Source organism: Numida meleagris, chromosome 2 (assembly GCF_002078875.1).
Source record: "Numida meleagris isolate 19003 breed g44 Domestic line chromosome 2, NumMel1.0, whole genome shotgun sequence".
Lineage (NCBI taxonomy): Eukaryota > Metazoa > Chordata > Aves > Galliformes > Numididae > Numida > Numida meleagris.
This window is the reverse complement of record NC_034410.1, coordinates 23,686,673-23,708,330: the sequence shown is the minus strand read 5'-3', so window position 1 is coordinate 23,708,330 and position 21,658 is coordinate 23,686,673. Positions and strand designations below refer to the sequence as shown.

General features: G+C 40.0%; 1 protein-coding gene across 4 annotated transcripts in view; it reads right to left on the bottom strand.

Moving 5' to 3' along the window:
- DYNC1I1 (dynein cytoplasmic 1 intermediate chain 1) overlaps nucleotides 1-21,658 on the bottom strand; it is a gene marked incomplete in the record, with an annotated part of 184,853 nt that overhangs the window by 147,513 nt on the left and 15,682 nt on the right. For 2 of the 4 annotated variants that reach the window (XM_021388559.1, XM_021388561.1), the window contains 3 exon segments: nucleotides 16,274-16,331; nucleotides 19,070-19,184; nucleotides 21,331-21,445. In XM_021388559.1, coding sequence (XP_021244234.1) covers nucleotides 16,274-16,331; nucleotides 19,070-19,184; nucleotides 21,331-21,438 — 281 coding nt within the window. 4 annotated transcript variants of the gene reach the window in all.

Here is a 21,658-nt window from a genome sequence, read left to right as displayed (position 1 = left end):
AGGGTGCTTATTCCCCTCAGGTTCTTTTGATCTGTATAGATGTGCATTGGCACAAAAGACTACAGTGATACTGAAAGAAGGCTCTAAAAAGAAACATTACAAAATGGTCAGAGACAAAACAATACAGTAATTCCCCATTACTTGAGTGTAGCTCAAGTACAGCAGAAATGAAAGCGGGCATAAGGATCTGAAGGCAGATGCAAGGCAAAAGCACCAGTGGTTAATGTATATCTATACACTATTAAAAGGCTATCTGTGCAAAAACGACTTGTAATGGAACCACGGTCACTAACGTCTAGTAGGACTTGTTATCCATATGCCCATTTCCAATTTTATATCTGCCTAGGGGCTACTTGTACACGCACATCCGGGTTTTCAAAACGCTTACAAGAAAACATACATTGTTCATTTCAGTTATTTTTCCTCTCCATCTATTTCCAAACATATAAAATTTCCCAATGGATAAAGACTATTCCAACAGAAAAACTGCATTATTATCTGATTAAAACAAGAGCAATAGGTCTCTAAAGAGATACGGCCCTGATGTTCCAACTCTCAGAATCCAGATCAAGTTACAAGGGGGCACGTTTATCTCATACTGAGCTGGTTATCCAAACAGAATAAATTTAGAGATCTCACACACTCAAGTCAGCACTCAAATCCCCCAAATATGGGAAGAGCAATACCTACTGCTGGAATTCTCCATGTAAAAAAAGTTAATTCAACCTTTAGTCCACGGCCACCTTTTGGCCACTGTTTGTTACATGCAGACTATACATGCAGTGAAGGCAACATCTCTCTTAAAGTAAAAATCTGGATTATGGCATAGAGATATTCTTGATACCAATATATATTTTTAATAACAATTCCGCTTGTCTCCTGAATATACCTTTATTTCAACAGTTTTAGTGCATCTGTAAAAAAAATTCTTAGATTTGTGCTCCAAATGGTAATTGTTTTCTCAGCATCACTGTGCTACCACTTGCAAAAGCTTGATAAGGGAGCGGTCTGCTGTGTTGTATTCTCCAGCTCAGCTGAACGCTATTATTGCAGACAACAAGGCTGCAGGAAGCAGATCTTCAGGCTCAAGTCTTGCCCTAGGAGACACAGCGCAAATGGCTACACTCACACCAGGGAGGCTGGAGAGCAAAGGAAGTGACTACACGTTTCAAGAGAAAATACTGGTTTGCCCTTTGCCTCTTCCTGCTACCTGAAGAATGTCTGCAGAGTGAAACAAAAGGGAGTGAGCAGTAAAGACATAATACGGACTTGCAATTTAGCCAGCTATAACACTAAAGAAGAAATAAACAGGTTCTTAATGGACTCGTAACCAAAATATGATGTTGACTAGCCTGTTCTGTCATCCAAACTAGGACATTACAGCTAATCTGTTTGTGATTGTTTGTTTGGGAAGATATGCTGTATGACACTCCCTGATCGTTGGGATGAGAGTTATCATTGTGCTTGTCCTCCTGCAGACATTTCTTCGTGGGGATTTTGAAATGCCATTGGATCACAGTGAAAAATCAGTGCCAATATTTTTCAAATCTAGTGCACAAGTTCTTCCCCAAGAGATTTATTCACAAAGAAAAGCATTTCATGTTGTTCCACTTTTTTCTTTCTTCCTCATAAAAGAAAACTGAAATTGGCTTTGGGACTTCTAGTCACCCAAAGAGAGGTGCAGAGGGAGCAATGCAGCAGACCCCAAAGACAGATACATGGGCCTGTGTGACCAGTAGCTCAGCACACAAGCATGGGTGCTTTCATTCTGGACTTTTCAGAGACTGTAAACTGGGGAAAGTCCCCTTGAATAGACTCAATGGACTTTGGCACAGGTTCACGTAAAAGAAATCAAAAGCATGTCACCACAACATTTTAATGGGGAAAAGAGACTTTGAGCATTAGACTGAGCAAGAAAAAGCAGTACTCCTTTGCACACTGCAGTCCTTCCCCAGACCTCTTGCAGTCCATGCGAGCTGAGCCTCCTGCGGGTGAAGTGAGTGCACACAGCATGGGAAGAGTCCCTGGAAACTACACAGATGGGAACTCACTGAGCATGAGATCCAGTCAGGACTAAGCCGGATCAGGCTGTTCCCATCACCCAGAAAGCACAGACAGTATTTTAATGAGAACCCAACATTGTTTCAAAGCTGGTTGCTATATAAGCCTCCCACACAGTGACAAACAATAGCCCTGCTATCAATCTTCCTTTAACACATCTGGTGAAGAACGACTGCCCTTGAGTGATTGTAGGATAAAAAAACCGTAACTACTACCAATTAACAGATTGGTCTAAAGCAGCATGAAGGGAATGAGGACTTGTAGATCTTGCACTAAGTAGTCAAAGTACAAGAGTTATTACCTCTCTTTAAAATAATCTGCTTTCATACTCTTCCTTTAGATCCCTCTCTGTTAGTATTCCCTATTTGCTGTGTGCTATGATCTCAATAATTTGGGAGTTTAGGGCAGCATTCTTAGATGCTGGTGCTGTTTCAGCCATTTGTACTGATAAGGTACCAGTTCATTTTGATACAACGCATCTTCTTTCTCCACAGCCAGTAAGGGAATAACCTGCAGAAAGAAACCAAGGGGAGAAAGAGACCAAGATGTCTCACATCTATGAAAAGATCAGATGGTAAAGCAATTTGTTAAATTTTCTATTCTGAATTAATATCCACAGCACTGGGGAGATATTCAGAGCAGAATTCTGAGAGGACAGGGACTATTTCAAAATTTAGGGCAGGAAGAAAAGGCATTCAAACAGAAGGATTCCCCTTTTTGTACTATTATTAGAAAGGAAAAGCAGGCACTCTGCCATGTGTTATCGTGCCCTGCAGAAACTTACTTCCAGACGAATTTATTCTAATTGCATTATGCTGTTTATGTCAATTAAAAATGCAGAAAAAAAAACGTAAATAAATGAACTACAAATGAAAGAAAATATTTGAACTCTTTCAGAAAGTTCCCAACCTCACAATGCCTTAATGAAGCATAGATTCTCTCATTTAAAGCTGCCTGAAATTCATGAAGACTTCTCAGCTGATAATGAAAACTTTTAATCTGCCCTTGGTGATAGTATATAAAACAGGCACCAGTGCCAACAAACATACCCACTAAAACATCATCAAAAAAGGATATTAAATATCCTGGATCATGGTCACACTGTGGCACAGCTCAGCTCTGTTAAGTGCCCTAATCCAACATGCCGGCAGCTTTGTTCCAGCTCTTCTTCCCCGAAGCTAAAATCAAATCCTCCCTCAACTGTTGCTAATGCTGCAGAACACGTGTTCTGCATGACTTCTCCTCTCCCCTACTTTCCCTTCCCAGGTCAAGAGCAACCAGGCCTGAAAATTCATGCTTTTGAAAAAGGCTACTCACAGAAATAACAGCAAACCCCGTTTTTCCAAGGGGCCTCTCGCAGGGTAGAAACCTCTCTGCTGCACTGCAAATCACTCTTGCAAGCAGAACTGGAGGAAAGTAAACACCACATTGTGTCATCTCCTGTCACCACGAGCTGTTGTGCTTTCCAGACCAAGAGAAAACCACATTGACACTGTCCTGGGATGTCCACTGAACTGAGTTATCCATATTTGTCTCTAATGAAACAACCTGACACCCTAAGTCCAGCATCTTCTCTTGTGGAAAGAGCAACATCCTAAAATTATCCCTTGTGTGGGGACTAACCATGCCCTTCTAGCCCAAAAATACACTGAAGGAGTGTACATGACTCCACAGATTTAGTGTGCATAAGTTTTCAGAGCTCAAAGGCCAATCCCATTAAGCAGAACATACACTGTTACCAGAGAGACAAAAAAAAAAAAAAAAAAGGGAGACACTCACAGCATAGAAAGCATCAAAGCACTTCTGCTTTGCACCAGAGTAAAACGCTTCTAAAATTCGATGAATATTAGGAAGAAATGACTATTGCCCCTTCCCCTGTCCAAGGTAGCAGCTGTACTTATATTTCAGGCGCCTTGGACGTGCTCTGGCACAGAAACAAGTAATCATTGGATCTCTGCATTAGAACAGGAAGACAGGATATTGCTCCACACAGGAGTTCTGAGTCCCCAGCGTAGCCTCCAGCTGTGAGTAGGTGTCAAAGGTGGCTGTCCATGGAGAATTTCTGGGGAAAGACCAACTATCTTGGGTAGGTTACCAACCCACCCAAGCATCTATGTTACACTGCCACACTGGAGAAGCCTGGGTACCTTGCCTGTGTGACTCTGCCAGTCTGTCCCCAAACCCTCTGGCCACTGACAGTTGCACCATGAATGCATTTAATTTGTGTTTGAAGAAGGGGCTGGGTATCTGCAGGCCAGTCAGCCTCACCTCAGTGCTTGGGAAGGTGAGGGAACAATCCTTCATTTTAGATAGTCAAAACCCAGCTGGACACGGCCTGAGCAACCTGTTCTAGGTGAGCCCGCTCTGAGCAGAGGGGTTCAACCAGACAATCTCCCAAGGTACCTTCCAACCTCAGCCACGATGGTTGTGTGATTCTTTCCTCTCCGCTTCATCTCCCCGCAAGGCAGAGCCAAGAGGCTATCTGGCTCTTTACTGACAGGAGAGCTGCTACTTGAAAGCCTGCAGTGTTCCATTTCGTTCTGGTTTGCTTTTATTCTGACTACAGATGCAACCTGCACAAGAAGTGAATTAGGAAAAAAGCAGACAAAAAGGAAAAAAAAATTGGTGCTGTCACCTAAAAGCATTAAATTGAAAAGAATAACAGGACTATTATTTTTAAGTTTGATGCAAAGATGAGCCCCATGCTTAAAAATAGGCCCAGGTTACAATTTCCACAAGACTGAGAATTGCTTACATTAAGAATTGTGCACCTGTACATGGATAACATACTGAAGAACAGGTTCCACCCAACTGGTACTTTCCTAAAAATACTAGGTGCCACAGCTGTGAGATTTTATTTTTAAATCATTACTAAAATACAAGGGTTTAGATAAGTTTAAAAGTATTTGTTCAACGATATCAAATATTTTCACTTAAACCACAGTCCAGTAATATTGGCAGATTTATTATGTAATCCATCATGTATCTAGTTGTTTTTTTTTTTTCCCCCACAGTGTGAATATTGCCAGAATTAGTGTAAGGTTACATGGTTAATTAGCTATAAAATTTTAAAGAGTTCTACCTACTTTGTTGTGTCTAAGTCAGTTTCTCCAGTGCTCCTATTTTAATGTTGATTAATCAGAAAATCTGAACAAGAAACTGCAAGAAGTTAGTGCAGATGTTTGAAAACATGTAAGTGGTTTGCTTTTATTTCTTTCATTCTAGATTTTTGTAATCTTAGTTTTCTCCTCTGTAATTTTCACTTTCTGATATTGGTCACACATTTAAAATGTGTTTCCAAAACAAAATAGATCAAGAAGATTCAAAGCTATTACTCAGAGATGGAAAAGTACCACTTGCCTCAACTGATGCTTTGCATTTAAGCCACTATTCAGGAGCCATCTGTGCTCTGTTTAGCAGATCTGTTCCACTTTGAAAGGATTGGCAAAAAAGAAAATACCTTCCTTGTGCTACTTGTTTTCTGAAGCACATTATAAGCAAGATGGTTATCAGCCTTTAGGGAGGATTTGTGCCTCTCAACAAGACTCTCACTTATACTTGTACAGCAGAACCGTCTGACATCACCATGGGTTCTTGTATCTGGAGCCAGGCTGGTAATCGTAAAATAAAATGCCATAAAACATTCAGTGAACAAGTGGTTTGGCACCACTGCTGGAGCAGAGCTGGATACTTGGGTTTGCAGTTACGTTTCCAAGCAGGCTGACACATCTGACTTCACCAATCTTCACCAATAAAAAGAGCAACAATGACCTCCCTCAGAGCACAGTGCTGTCTTTCAGATGCCCGGCAACCATAATAGCATTTTTCAGAAAGGCATGTGTTTAAAACACTCTTTTATTTAATGTAAGTTTCTAAAAATCCTAGGGTAATGTTTAAAACATTGTATATTCAAAAATTCTCTAAAATCGAGGCTCTGTTGCTAAGTGTATTTAATAATTTTCAAAATCCACTTGAAATTTAAATTGGAATGAAAAATTCTGGCATTATTTTTATAGGACTGATATATAACGGAATGAACACTTTGTTGAGTCATAGAATTCCACTAATGAAATCAGCAGTAAAATTCACCCAATCTGCTGAACTTATTTCATATATTTGAAGCTGTCCTTATTTCAGGTCTACATCACAGAATATGATCTCTTGGCAATGTAATAAACCTTGTCCTTCTCAAGGTTTATATGCCATAGCTACAGGAATCTTAATCTGGAAATCTGTGCTGGTTTACCAGAAGGTCACTGGAAACAACAGGTGGTCTCTGCAAGGACGGAGAGAGGGTCAGCATAGTTAGAAGCTACTGCTGAGCCTCTGCACCCACACAGATTTAATAAAAACTAATAAAAACCATGCTCAGGAGGAAGGAGGCACAAGTTGCTTTGTTCTTGCAGCAAACCTTGAAGCAGTTTGAAAATTCTTTAAAAAAAATGTTTTTAATCTTGTATTTTTTAAACCAAGAGTAAGCCCGAGTGACAAAATAGAATTTAGATGATCTGAAATGTCATCAGGTCCTGCAGATGCTTTGAAGGAACTGCAACACTCATGTTGGGACACTTTGATCCAACATCCAAAAGGATATGTATGAACAATTTTCTCATAAACATCAAGGGGGGTTTGAAAGAGTCCCTAAGAGACAAGGCTACATTTATTAGTCAAGACTAGTAAAGGCAATCCACAGCCTGTCTGATGAGTTGAACCTGTAACAGCAAGGCTGGAACCTACAATATTGTCTGGTGTTACACAACTGAAGAAGAAGCTGAAAGCTTTCAGCAGCTTATTAACAGCAGAGCTAAAATTCACTAACTGCAAGCTGGGAGAAGAGTTGGTGCTCTCCTTCCTACACAGAATTTATTTTGTGACAGTGTACCTCTGTGTATGAGCACAAACAGTAAAATCCTTCCAGAAGAGGAGGAGATTTTGGTACAACCAGGTTGAAACCAGAACACACTGTGAAAGAGTAATCAAAATGTGATCATTTCTCACATCAACAGTCAAAATGTCAAACATTTTCACAATCCAATTATCTAACTTTTAATAGACCAGCTCAGAAATTTTATTCTGCTTTTGCATTGTAAGAGTAAATAAGTACAGCCACAATTTCTGAATCAAAAGCAATTTTAAAATGAAAACCAAAATGTTTTGCTTATGAAAAATGTAGTATGGGATGCTTAGATGGCTTCAAAATTCCCTAAAAAAAATAACAAAGGTTGATCTGGTGATTTTGTGAAATCTTCCCAGTGGTAAGAAGTTGTGTTGTATGGACTTGAAGAAAATTCCTAGAAAATGAATTACTGAAATGAATTAATGACATACTGAAATAGAGTCTCTTTTTATTTCTCCAGATTAAACACAAAACTGTGAACTGGGATTTTCTGAGGGACTTCTCAATATATTAGTGAGGTAGAAAAGGCCTACGTGACCAGTTTAACTGTGTTAAGCAGTTCAACATAAGAGGCGATCTCAAAAAAATTAATTAAATCAAGAAGAGATTCTATGCAAGAGAACTTCTGTTTAAGCTGAGCTGCCCATACCAAGCAAGCTGTTTCAAAAGGTGAATAAACTGACTTGTTTGAAGAGCATTAGTGTTTTAGACCTCCAATCATCTGATTGTCTGGCTAAATATATGCATGATATGTCTGGAAAAAAATACAGAAAAGTACCTACAGCTGGGCTGATGACCTAAACGGTTAAGTGGGGCTTTATATATTAATATTATTTTCTTCTGGATGCAGCTGGGGCTCAGGTTTCCAAGGCATTTTATGAAGTACCCTGGGAATGGCAATCTTTCCTTCTCCTTTAATTTATAGCGTGGAGATGCTTGCTAATGAGAAAAATAATCAAAGATCTGGAGAATTGAACTCCATCCATCCTTTAGGAATGAAAGCACAAAACTCCTTAATGATGCCACAGGCTCACATGGTAAAAGCATTGCAGATGATTCTAATTAATATGAACCATTCTGACTTTGTAACTGGCACACACTGAAAAACACTCCCTGCTTTCTCGGTCAGATGTACAGACACTTGAAAGCAACTGCCAAGTATCAGTCTCTAAGGTATCTGCTTATGTTTAGAGGCTAAAAAAATACATATGACATGGAGAGGCTTCAAATACCTTGTGCTAAATATACATTGAATGTAAAGGAGGAGAACCGTGGTTCTTCTTGTGAAGACACAAAGGGAGGGAACAGACTGTGGGAAACCCGCCTTCCTCCAGCCTGGTGCACAGACCTACCATCCCTTAAGTGGGTGGGGGATGGGAAGCATGACAGATTTACAGTACTATGTAAGAGCAAGCATCCCATCCCAAACCCATCAAAACCAGAGGGGCAAGCTCAGCACACCCCAGGGTTATCCTGTATGCCTCCAGCCACCAAGCAAACCTTTCTCTTGACTTTCCACTGTGACAAACTCATGTCTGCACTACACAACAGTCCCTAGAGTTAAAATCCTTCCTTTCTGAACTAAACACCATTCAAGTGAAGCAGTTGTTTTCCCTTGGTCTTTCCTGAAGATCCCTTAGAGTCTTTACATTGCTCTGTGCTTCCCTTTCACTAAAGAGAGGATGGGAAAGATGGGAAATAGGCTGCACAGACTGTAAAAGTTGATCTACTGCAATAATTCAACCTTCCTGTATAACTGAAATTGAGAGCAGGATCTAACATCTTCCTCCACCTTCTTTATGCATCTAATTAAACAGCAAAGTAGATATTTAAAAAGGAAGGTGGCATTCTGATACCCTTTCTTTGGCTTGTCAGTGTGTTATTGTATTAGGCAAGGTGCTGCTTGAAAATGAAACAGTGAAAATAAAACCTGAGTTGCCAAGTCTGATTTTTTTTTCAGGCAAAAAGCCAGGAAAGTACAGAACATAAAGACTTTGGTGACATTTGGATATGCTCATGAGAGATTGGCAAACAAAATCTGTGAGGCTTTAATTCTTACATGTCAAGAAGACACCTCTTAACTAGGTGTACCTTCTTTTGACTTGAAGGACAGTGAGCAAGATTTACACACACAGCTGTAAAAGGGTAGATAGATTACTTAAATGCCACACTCTGACTCAGTGCCCAGATGCTCCAGAGCTGCATCTTTCCATTTGTCTGTATTATATGAGAAAGAAGAAATGTTTGTGCTTCATGTCTGCGTTTCAAGCAATGTAGGACAAGTCAAGTCTAATGTTGAGGCATTGTATAGAAAGCAGAACAACTAATAACTATATCAAAATGAATGAACAAACTGCACAGCAAAAGGGCTTCTGCTCTCCCTGCAACGGGACAATACAAACTGAGTGTGGACATCAACTCAGCGAAAGAAAAGATATCACCGTGAATTTGTTTTTTATACCCAAAAGGCTCAAAAGTAGATGGAAGCAATTCAAAATCACATCTGATGAAAAGATACACAAATGGAGACAAATGTTTTCTGAACTTCCAAAGAGCATAAGAGAGCAGAAGACGTGCTCCTGATTCGCTATCAGTAAGAACATCCAAGCTGATGTGACAGCTGCTACTGTGCTCTCTGAACTCCACTTGGGAACGCATTTAGAGGTCACAGTAAATGCAAGATGAACTGACACAGTGGACAAAAAGCATGCCAGCAGCCTAAACCAAATGTGACGCTGCTCCTCAGAGAAAAGCCATCCAGCATTACCAACAGCTGTTCTATTTCTAGGATGGCTGCAACTTTTTACTTAAAAATAAAAATCTGCAGAGATGATGAGGCAGTCAGGATTCCATAGCAGTCAAGCTTCTTCAAGAAATGGTGTATTACTGCTTCAAAACCTCTTTGAAAATCTGATTTCTTTTATTTTATCTTTCCTTTGCTATCTAATGTACTTTAAATTCATTTTCACAGTAACTTTCTTTAAATACTTACATGGCTTCATCTAAATAAGGACTGACCATGCAAACCTTTACTGCAAATAAAATCCATGCACTGATGAAGTCAAACAATTTCAGTCCATCAAATACCTCTCGAAAACTGTGGTATCAATAGAACAATAATGTAATTCAGGTAAGAATAATTTAAATTAAGCGTTATATAGCCCTCTAATCCAACAGGATGAGTAGCTGTAGCCAGACAAAAATACCAAAACCAATGGACTGAGAGAGAAATACTATGAAATAATGTACCTGGATGCTTGCAGACAAAACACCACACTGACATAACCCCTCTCTGACAGCAGCTACCAGAAGATGAAGAATACTTCCTGTCATCTTTGTCTTTACTGTAGCCTACAAAACAATCAGGTGTCTAAATGTACAGGCAGCAATGCATACAAGTTAGAAATCAAAAGAGCACAGATGAAGTTGTTGCAGAAAGAAAGGCAATCATTAACCTTTACATGTCCCAGACAGCTGAGCCTTTTGCATTTTACTGAGCAGATGGAAGGTGGGAAACCTTATACACAGCCTAATGGGATTCTCATGTTCCATTGCAAAATGTACATGGCGAAGTGCTACGTGAGTGCAATTTCACTGCACTCGCACATATACACAAAACCCAGTTCAACAATAAGTGGGATGCTACTGTACAAACCCACCATTGTATGATAATGAATCCAACTGGGAACGTACAGAAGCAGTGAAGGAGAGAAGAAAGATGGACCACAACACAGCTAAATCACATCTTGGTCCACAAATGGAACTCCTCCAAGTGTGCAATACAGTAGGGTGAGCACACAGACAGCCTACAGGTAACACAAGAATACATATGTAGGTCACCCCCAAATTCCTCCTATTTATTTCCATTGAAACTACAACAGATACAAACAGCACAATAACACTAATTGAAAGAGCAAATTCTCAGCTACAAAACACTGTTTTTCAATGTAGTCACCACCATTTGCTATTCATTTTGCAATGAACAAGGGCCTGTGTGCTGCACTTGTAAACATCTGTACCAGCGAAGGTGAACAACAGTCACTGTCACCACCACCTCACTGTGCTCACATCCACTGTTTGGTGTCCATAAATATTCTGCAAGCATCAGTGGATGTCAACGGGTTCCATTTTTTTCTGCATGGAGGAACTCCACACCTTTGCTTCATACACACTTCCATGCCAGATGCCATTCTGTCAGACTGCCCCTCTGCTGCCACTTGTCACACAGCAACAAAATGTAATGGAATATTGGTGGGAAGGTTCAAGCTCTATTGCCATACCACCAACAATGTGCCTCTGATGTCACTGGCCAACGTAATGAAATAGGAGGCATTACTTTCAGAGCAGTCCTCATAGTTAGCTGAAATCTCCATTTCTGGTATGCACAGCTATATAAGCTGACCATTAGCAAAAGAACACAAGGCATCGATGTCCCTGAACAAAATACTTATTCTGAACCATCTAAGCAGAGTATACTGTATTATAGGAGAATCTCTATGGGATCCTGCAATGCTGACTTGTGGTATATGAGTCATGTCTGAACCCGCCATAACAGAAAGCCCTGTGAATTAATAACCTATCTATCTAGAGTTAGGTATCGGTTCAGGCTGTGATGTAATGTTTCTGTCCTTTCTATGTAGCACAGCAACACAGTCCACCCCATGCAGAGATGTGGAAATACGCAAGCTGCTCTCCGTGCAACAACAGGGCTCTGATGAATTGTTCAGAGCAGCCTGGTAACTAAGAGCAGCACATTTCTTAGTTTATTTCTTAAGCTTTACAGTTATCGATCCAGAATCAAAGAATAATGATGGTGAAGGGTCTGGAGGGGAAGATGTATGGGGAGCAGCTGATGCCCCATGGTTTGCCCAGAGCAGAGGAGCTGAGGGGAGGCCTCACGGTGGCTGCAGCTCCTCACAGCGCTGAGCTCTGCTCTCTGGTGACAGCGACAGGGCCCAAGGGAACGGCATGGAGCTGTGTTAGGGGAGGGGCAGGTGGGGGTTAGGGAAAGGGTCTGCACCAGAGGGCGGTGGGCACAGAACAGGCTGCCCTGCACAGTGGTCATGGCACTGAGCTTGCTGGAGTTCAAGAAGCATCTGGACAATGTTCGCAGACATATGGTCTGATTCTGGGGTGGTCCTGTGTAGGGCCAGGAGTTGGACTCCATGATCCTAACAAGTCCCCTACAACCTGGGATATTCTGTGATTCTGTAACACATTTCTGCCTACTTGGAATTTATCCCCACCACAACAAAAAAATACTGGCTGCCCTGTCCTACTGGGAGCATTCAAAGAAAACGGCCGGTAGTTTCAAGCACCATTTGTCTAACATCTGCACATTCTTGCTGTCACTGCCATAATGTCCTGTCACGTACCATAAGATGGAATACTCCCGAAACCTAACGTCATCCTCGGTGAAAAGGCTATGACAAATAGCCATGTGGTACTGAAGATCAAGCAGAAAAAAAACCACACATAAAAACCTGTACTACACAGGATAGAAATGGTTCCATAATTTAGTGTTATTACACAGCCCGCCCCACACGTTATCCTAATAAGCTTAATGGCATCAGGGAAAAGGCAGCATTGCTCTAGCCATTATGTTGGAGACAATGGACAATGGTGCTGCAGGATAGCAGCACTACCAGTGTATAGATCTTATACCAAAAGGGACCATTGTGACCACGCGGCTTTTCTTCCTGTGCAACAAAAACCTGTACAGCTCTTCTGAATGAATTACTGTTGAAGCTATTATCTTCCAGTCGGCCAGACACATTATCCTGAATGAGAAATGCCCAGTGATACAACATCCAATAGAGTATTTAAGTAAATTGCTTTAGTGATTAATTTGTCTTGTCATTAAAATTTTACAGTTTTCCTGGTTTTATATTTGGCCAGCTCCAACGCCAAACAATTTGCTGCTGTTAAGCACTGCCTGTTGGAGCCCTTCCGCTCCTCATATAACTACTATAGATATTAAGCACATTACCAGCTAGTTTGCATTTTCTTAACTAGGATAGAATGAGACCTGTGATACCAGAACAATAACTACTAAGCACCATTTGTCTAAACCCTTGCTTTTTATCAACTAACTTCCTGAAAAGCAGATGTCAGAAATATGGATTTCTAGATTTAGCTCCACTATGCTCACTGGTCTGTAAGAAATCACAGGTGCTTGCCAATCAATACAAACCTCAGTTATACTTGCGATACTAAGACCAATAGATTGAATCTGATGACTATCTGGTACCAACAAAGTACGAACACAGCCTAATTCTGCACCAGAAACCACTGCCTTGCATGGAACCATACAAAGATCTCTTGCTTTCCTCAAAGCTCTCAGGAGGGCTTCTCTCAAAGGCATTATCTCCTGTACCGAATCAAAACCTATGACTTAACAACTTTTAAAAATATATATATTATTTAATTATTATTTAAATATCCATATTTTCTTCTGGAGATCACTTCAGCAATAAATAATCAGTCTGCCCCCAGTCTGTGTAGTTCTGTTCTGCCAGCCTGTATGCACCAGCTCTTCCTGCAGCAGTGTCAGCAGCAACAGCAACAGGTGAGCTGTGATCTCTGAGACTGGGTATTAGCAGCTCTGGAACTAATCTGCTCTCCTCCTGAGTCTATGCTCAGTCTACAGTTGTACAGCCAATTTAGAGCAGAATGGTAAAAAGTGGGTGATCTCACAAGCATAGAATCATAGAATCATTTAGGTTGGAAAAGGCCACTAAGATCATCTAGTCCAACCATCAACCCATCGCCACCACGCCCACTGACCACATCCCTCAGTGCCAAATCAGCATGCTCCCACTGACACTTCCATGGGAGGGTGGTCACACTAGAGAAAGGTGGAGTTCATGGTTTGGTTGTGATTCTTCATTTAGGATAGCTATTTGTGTTAAACAGTCCTTTAGTCATAGTATCACAGAATCATTAATGTTGGAAAAGACTTCTAGGATCATCTTGTCCAACCATCCACCTACCACCAATATTGCCCACTAAACCATGTCTCTCAGTGCATCATCAACATGCTTCATGAACACCTCCAGGGTCAGTGACTCAACCACGTCCCTGGGCAGCCTATTCCAGTGCCTCACCACTCTTTCTGAGAAGAAATTTTTCCTAATATCCAACCTGAATCTCCCCTAGAACTAAGGCATGAGAGGTGATCTGACCAAAGTGCCCTCTTTACAGAGAAAGCAAGATGGAGGGATGCATTAAAAGGAAGAGTAACTTCCCTGATACAGATAAACAAGCATCCACACATATCAAAATAAATCAGAAATAATGTCTAGGCATTTCTCTGACAGAAAACAGCAGACATGATTTTATCCTGTTTGCCTGCTGTGATGACAGCTCTGCCAACATTTTCCTTTCCAAGTTGGACAGCTCTAACACACATGCATGCTTGAGTGTACTCGTGCACCCAAACACACATCGAGTACATCTCCTGCATCCAGTGACAAACCACCATCCAGTACTATCCACCAGTTACAGATATTACCTGAGACATGGACAGCAGCTTGTGGAATTGCCATTACCACAAGTCAGTCATGCCAGGCAAATACCCTTGGCCAATCTGGCACAAAACACAGCACTTGAACACCAGAGAGGATGCCAAGCAAAGCCATGAATGGCAAACAAGGCCCTGGAATTAGCACTGAATTCCTAGTATGGCCACAACAATCCAGAAAAATATCCAGAAGGATAGCCCACAATGTAGTACGTCATGACCCTTGAAGATGAGGACAAATTCAATTCTCTTCTCTATAGAAATGTGATCATATGCTGTCGTTGCTTGTTGCTGGCAGAAATTTGAAGTGGTAGCGTAGGCCATATTAAAATAAATTCCTCCAAGGACATTTCACTATCTTAACATGAAAAAAGTTACACCATTTCCACATAGCCAGGAATTTAGAAGTGTCCAGCCAGCATTGTCAGAGCTATGTCTAGGACTGCAGAAAATAACTGTATCCTGAACAGCAGTCTACACTTTGCTTAAAAACAATTTTTGTTCTGCTCAAAGTACTCTCACTTGCTGAAATCTACTGCTTTTGTTTATGAATGCAGCATTACACAATTTTACACATTTTGAACTGCCACATTTTATAGGCTAGAGCTTTCCTACTTAACAACCTCCATCCCTTCTAGAAGGCTGAGCAGCTTTCAGCAGCATGCAACTTCCTCATCTCAATGGATGGTGTCTGCATTGGGCTGAAGGGGAAGACAATATACTTTCAGCTTAAAGAACCGTGATTTTTGAAAGCAGAAGGCTGGTGTGGAATTAAATCTAGCAATCAGAGCTCTGTAACGTTACTGGTTATGTATGTAGAAGTATGGCACCTGACTATGCACGTAGAAGTATAATACTGAAAACCGTAAACTGCAGAGAGACATCAGTGAGTTTCCAAGCTATTAGCAGAGGTTCTGGCTCATAGATCTGGATGAGTTGTTTTATTTCAAGAAAGTTTGATACAAAAAGAGCTATTAGGTCCCATGTTTTACATTTTTCAAAATACACAGTATAGTTGCTTGGAACTCTTCTCACTTGAACATACACTCCGTGAGCACTGGCATTCTTCTTACTTTCTTAGCAGCATCCTCCTTACTTTTTTACTCCAAACTAGGAATTATGCATGAATTACCACTTGCATTTCCAATTTCAGCCGTACAAACAAAGATAAGAAAGTTGCCCCTATGCCCACCCCTTACGCACACGCACTACCCCTTTCAACAAGAAGAGAGCTGCTTCCCTCCCACCTTACACAAAACAATCTGATAACTACAGTTTCCAAGAGAGGATTTCCAGGGGGTTCTGGGGGTTTCAGCCTGCTTGTTTACAAGCTCTACCCTACCACTGTCAGTGCCACACACTGCAATGAGCAGCAGCACAAGAACCCAAGACAGCCTGGTGTAGCACATGGGCAGTTAACAAGACTTCACAGGGGATTGGTTGTATGCACAAAGACTACTCACATGAGTAACAGGGTCTACAACTGGGCACTTCCTCTATTTTTAGCACATGTCCACAAAGAGTGACAGATTTCTGTGGGCGTCTTTAGATGCATCAATTCAGTTCCTGCTTCCAGTACGCGGCTTCTGGCTCCTATCTTATCATCAGCTTGCTGTGTGTGCTTATCTACCTCATGTCTGAGACCAGTCTGACTAGATGGTGACACACAGTGGAAAATGCAGAAACAAAAGTACACATCAGATACAGCACATTCTTATTTATGGAAGCAGAAGGAAAAATGGGGAAGTAAAAGTGAAGTGAACAAACACATTTATTCAACGCCATTTTCTTACCTTCCTATGGGTCCCAGATCTCCAGAGTCCTGGCTGCCTGCATCACTGGGTGTGCTCACTGATTTCGAAGAGGGAGACATAGGGGTTGGGACTAAATAATGAAAATAACAGGTATCCCATGTTAACACATGCAGCGACTGCACTGATGAAGAGCAGTGTCAGACAAATCAAAACCAATGGACCAAAATGATAGTGGATGAATGATTAGGAGAGTTTGAAATGGTGAAAGCAAATAAGGAAAGGAAAGAAAAAGAAAAGGAAGAGAGTCAAGTGAATTTTAAGTCTTCTGGAAGTGTTAAAACTGACATGAATTTAGACAGGACCGAAAGCCCAATGTGATTCCACAACTTATCAGTGGAGGAGATATCTGCAGAAACAGTGTTTTTTTCTTGGTTGTATTTTAAAGTTGACTTGCAAAAGATTTTAAACATATGAAGAAATACCAGGGGCTTGTCTTGTCAGAAAGCTAAGTGAACTCTTCTGGTAGCCAAGGAGGCAATACAGCAAGCAAACTTTTCATATTTTCCATTTAAATTAAAAGCTGCTGTCCATTAGGTATGTTCTAAGACTGCAGTGCAGAAATGACATCCAAAATAAAAGTTAAATAAGGAAATCCAGCTAAGTTAAAATCATTTCCCAAAGATGGTGAGAATACACATTAGTTTGCTTAGCAAACATCTTTTCTTAAATAATTTAAGTTGTATTAGATTGCCGTTTTGGATGGAATACGATTTCCACATTCAAGGAAAAGTTTCCCTTGGCTTAAATACTATTTGCACGCTCTAGAAATGATTTTCTCTTCGGTTTGCTGGGGCTTTTGAAGCATATTCATGCAAATCCAGCTTTGTTTCCTTTAACAGGAAAGGAAGATCATAGCTCAAGGTCGGCCCGAGTTTAAGCTCTTCAGCAAGGAATAACAAATAAAAAAGTAGAAATATCTTGATTTCTTTTAAAATGGTTTCTCAAAAATATTTAAAGTGCAGGGATGGCTCCAGTCAAGATTTAACAGAAGTATTCTTCAAAGCAGCCACATTGAATAAAACACAAAAAGGAGTTCTAATGCAACAGTGAGGTTTCCCATTTGGTTTAAATCATGTGCATTTCTTTTTATAGATTTAACTGAGTGAAACTTTAAACTATTTTGTTACGCTCTATAATGTATAATGACAGACCTGTCAAGAGACTTGGATTTTCCATGTGGTCAAACATTTCATGCAGATTCTTACTAGAGACTGTCACAGAAATGAATGCAGCATGGAAAGTGAATTCATCTTCATGACAGCCCTTTGGCAGGTTACAGGTATGTCATGGCAGTTTATGTATTCCATGTTCACAGTGGGATCTGAGTATCATATGTGAAGACAGAATTAAGCTCTCCTTTGTATACTAATTGTCAGCGTATACAAAGGGAGTTAAGGAGGACAGAATACTACTGTTTAATTAAGATAATCTTATATGTGAATTTTCATGTTCTTCCAATAGCATCAAAGAAAATAATTAACTAAGATAAGAACTGATATTTTGCAACATTAATACATGTTCATTATTATATAAGGAAATGTATCCGCATTTTTAAGATAAAAATGAATATTCTAAATGCACAAATATTAAAAATTTATCAAAGTGATGTATTTATACATACACCACTAGGTAATTTACAAAACATATTTTATGATACATTAAAATAACCCAACAGTTACTTGGCAGACATTTTTTCTGAGAAGCAGTATTCAAAAGTTCCAATCAGTAGATTATAACTTATTAAAATGATAACTTGTTCCAGTAAATGTCAGCTGATGCAAGTTAGGGACAGAATTCTTCAATGCATGATGCAGAATGTCACCATCTACTTCCAAAAGTAACTACGTAAGTGCTGTCTGAAATCAAGGCTTCTGCTTTCTCTTTTTTTTTTTCCTAAATATTATTGACAAGAATATCTAGGGGTAAAGTCCTACAATCAGTGCCAAAGAGCTTAATGACAAAGCCTGGTACCTCTAGAAGTGCTAATATTTCAGTTAAAACAGTGAGAGTGATTCTGTATTCAAAGCAGAAGAAAGCACTTGAAAGAGAAGGAATGAGAAAGTGAGAGGAAGAGGGGCAGGGCAGGAGAGAAAAAGGGAAAATAGGAAGGAAGCAAGGAAGGAAATTTCTCACTTTGGGGCCACTTAATACATCACATAGAACTTAATCAACATAGCCAATTTTCAGATACTATTTTGTCTTCTTTTTTTTTTTTAAACTGAGGACTTTAGATTCTATAATTTACATACCAAAACCAAAAAAGCCAGGTCCAAAAACTTCAAAAATAATCTGTTGATAAGCTTTTTGATCATTGTGATTTGTCTTTTTATTTTCCCTCTCCTGTTTTGCTTGATTTTCAGTGAAAATACATGGGAGTCTCCACGTAACTATGCTCCACTTTCCTTAGCAAATGCTTGTATTTGTGAAACAAAGATTGGGGCTAATGAGGTACAACATTTATTAAATTATTTGTAGGTCATCAAGTGTGAGAGAAGACCTAATAGTCCATCAGAAAAGAAATCACTACTGCTATGCAAAACCAACCTGCAATACGTTCACAAAAATTTCTTGGAGAAATGAAACAGATGTTATTGGCAATGGTAAGTACTCAAAATGCCATGAGCTGGTATATGCGAATGGTATGGTAGGCATTCAAACAGAAGAGTTCACTTCACTAATACAGCCAAAAATCAAAAAAGCAAAGCATGCTTTAATAGAAAGAACGCATTCATTGTGGCAGAGTTGGATGCTTTGCAGTATGCTCCTCTTAAATACCTAGAGGTGGTTCTGGGGATATGCCAATGCTCTGCAATAAAGCTTCTGTCTCTCTTCTCTTGCGGTCTAGGTCAGAATCTTCTTGAGCTGGCTCCTTCTTTTGCTGTAGATCAGCCTGAATTAAAATTAAAAATAAAAATTCATCCACGTATAATCAACTCTAGCAATTAAGTGTGTGAAGAATATTTACATGCACCACCGCTTAGGAAAACTTTGAAATTCATTTAGAATGTTTAGGTAGCTGATTTATACTGTATATACATTAGTTACAATACTTTCCCTGACTGCATGAGAAAACTGATCTTTGCAAGGATCTATGCAAGGATTTTTTACAGAACGCTAATGGACATCTTTTGCCTCTCACATATCAGATGTGGCTACTCTGTAGAAAAATTGAAGCCAAAGGGTTTTGCTGACTCCACACACCGCAGCTTGACAGACTGAAAATGCCAGTGTGCTGCCTTACTCAGCTAACATAGACACTAACCATAGAATAACAGATATCATGACTCCATTCCTACTTCCTCAGGGACCAAGAAATAAAACTCCATTTTTTGTGATTTTGGTGATGTAGATTGAGGGCATACATTAGGTTCTAAACTCTTGTGGGCAGTAAAAACACTGTCTTAGAACTTAAGCATCAAACAGAAGCAAAGGAGACGACTAACATTTAAAACATTATTTTGGCAGCCCCTTGCACAAACAGTGAAAATTAATAGTCCACCAGATACCTCCCTCTTTGCTTAGACAAGTACACCTTCACAGAATCACAGAATGGTTATGGTTGGAAGACACCTGTGCAGGAAGCTTCTTGGAGTTTCTACAGGTTAGCCTCCGTAGCTGGAGCTGGCTACTGGGGTCAATGGAAAGTTCCAACCACAACAAGGACCTCCACGAAGCATAAAAGACCTCCTGCTCTCTCAGTAAAGAACTTCCCCATGATATCCAACCTAAATCTTCCCTCCTTCAACTTAAAACCATTTCCCCTTGTCCTGCCATTATCTACCCTTGTAAAGAGTTGACTCCGCTCCTGTTTGTAGGCTCCCTTTAGGTACTGGAAGGCTGCAATGAGGTCACCCCGCAGCCTTGTCTTCTCCAGGCTGAACAAGCCCAGCTCCCTCAGCCTGTCTTTGTAGGGGAGGTGCTCCAGCCCTCTGATCATCTTTGTGGCCCTCCTCTGGACCCTCTCTAATAGCTCCCTGTCTTTCTTGTATTGGGGAAAAAGAACTCAGTAGCTTCCTCCAGCCACTAGCTTGCCTCCCATCTCTTTAATTCATTAACAGGCTAGTAAAGAACACTAAAAATGTTAACGTTTAAAGTTTTGCTTACAGAGGACTCACACAGCGACTCTAGGAGCCTCACTGGGATATGTGCTCGTAATTGCACAAAAATGTCACAGATGAAAAAAGACAAAAACGACGACCAATACTGGAACATGGATTTTGTGGATCACATCACATTTCCACAGTAATTCTGTGAAATTCATGTACAATATTAAAGTGTCAGTTTAAAAGGAAACCAGTTATTAGTAAAGGATAACAGGTGCTTTAAACAATAGTAAGTGTTGACATTTGAAGGAAAGGAAACATAATCACTTAATGCTTCTCTGACTTTGCATGAAAATGAATATCCACTCCCTGTCAATTCTCACCTCTGTTCCACTAAGTGAATGAATAAAAAGAAGTACAAATCCCTTAATGAAAAACCTAATGCATATTGTCAAGGACAAATAAACTAATATGTCAATCAAACTTTAACAGAACTGAAAGATGCACCCATGCCAGAAGATGAAAATGCAATTGCAATTATGTTTTACTTTCCTGGAGAATAATAATTGTAAATCTGTTACCTTAGCCAGTAATCAAGATGGTCTTCAACAAACAAAATACATACTTAGATTGTAATGGCTTGAAAAAACGTAAGACCTTTTTCTGTCTTTCTGCACTCTCCACTCCCTTTCCATTGAAGGAAAGCCCAGGAAAAAGCATTGTGGCAAATCAATTTTTCTTTCTACACACACATACACATCATGTTGTCTAAATCGTTGTCATCTGACAGCGTGTTGGTTTTAAAAGCAATTCCCTCATCCCAACTTTCTTGACTGAAAATAGGCATTTTGATTTTAAGGTTAGATTGATGTGGGTTTGAAGATCTCATTCCACAATACGGTTACCTTGGAGTATACAAAACTGAGATGTCAAAACTTCAGCAAGACCCTTTTGCAGGCATGAGCTATTTAAAAGGCACTTCTGCATATTTACCTCTTTCTTCTTCCTTTCTTCTTCCTTCCGTTTCTTTTCTTCTCTTATCTGAGCCAAGCGCTGCTTTTTGCGCTCAAGTTCTGCTTTTAAATCACTTTTGTCCGACATTTTGATTCTGCTGGAAACAAAATAGGGAAACCAAGCTGAAACAAGAATTAAAAGTTTTCCCTATTTACTGAAGCCAAAACACAATTATATCAAAATTAGCACTTATAAAATTGCTACAAATATATTCCTACATAATTGCTGCCCTTAGAAGGGGCAGGATATTTACTTTAAATCTCAAGAAATTAGATCAGAATATCTCCAACCATAGCATATATTTCAA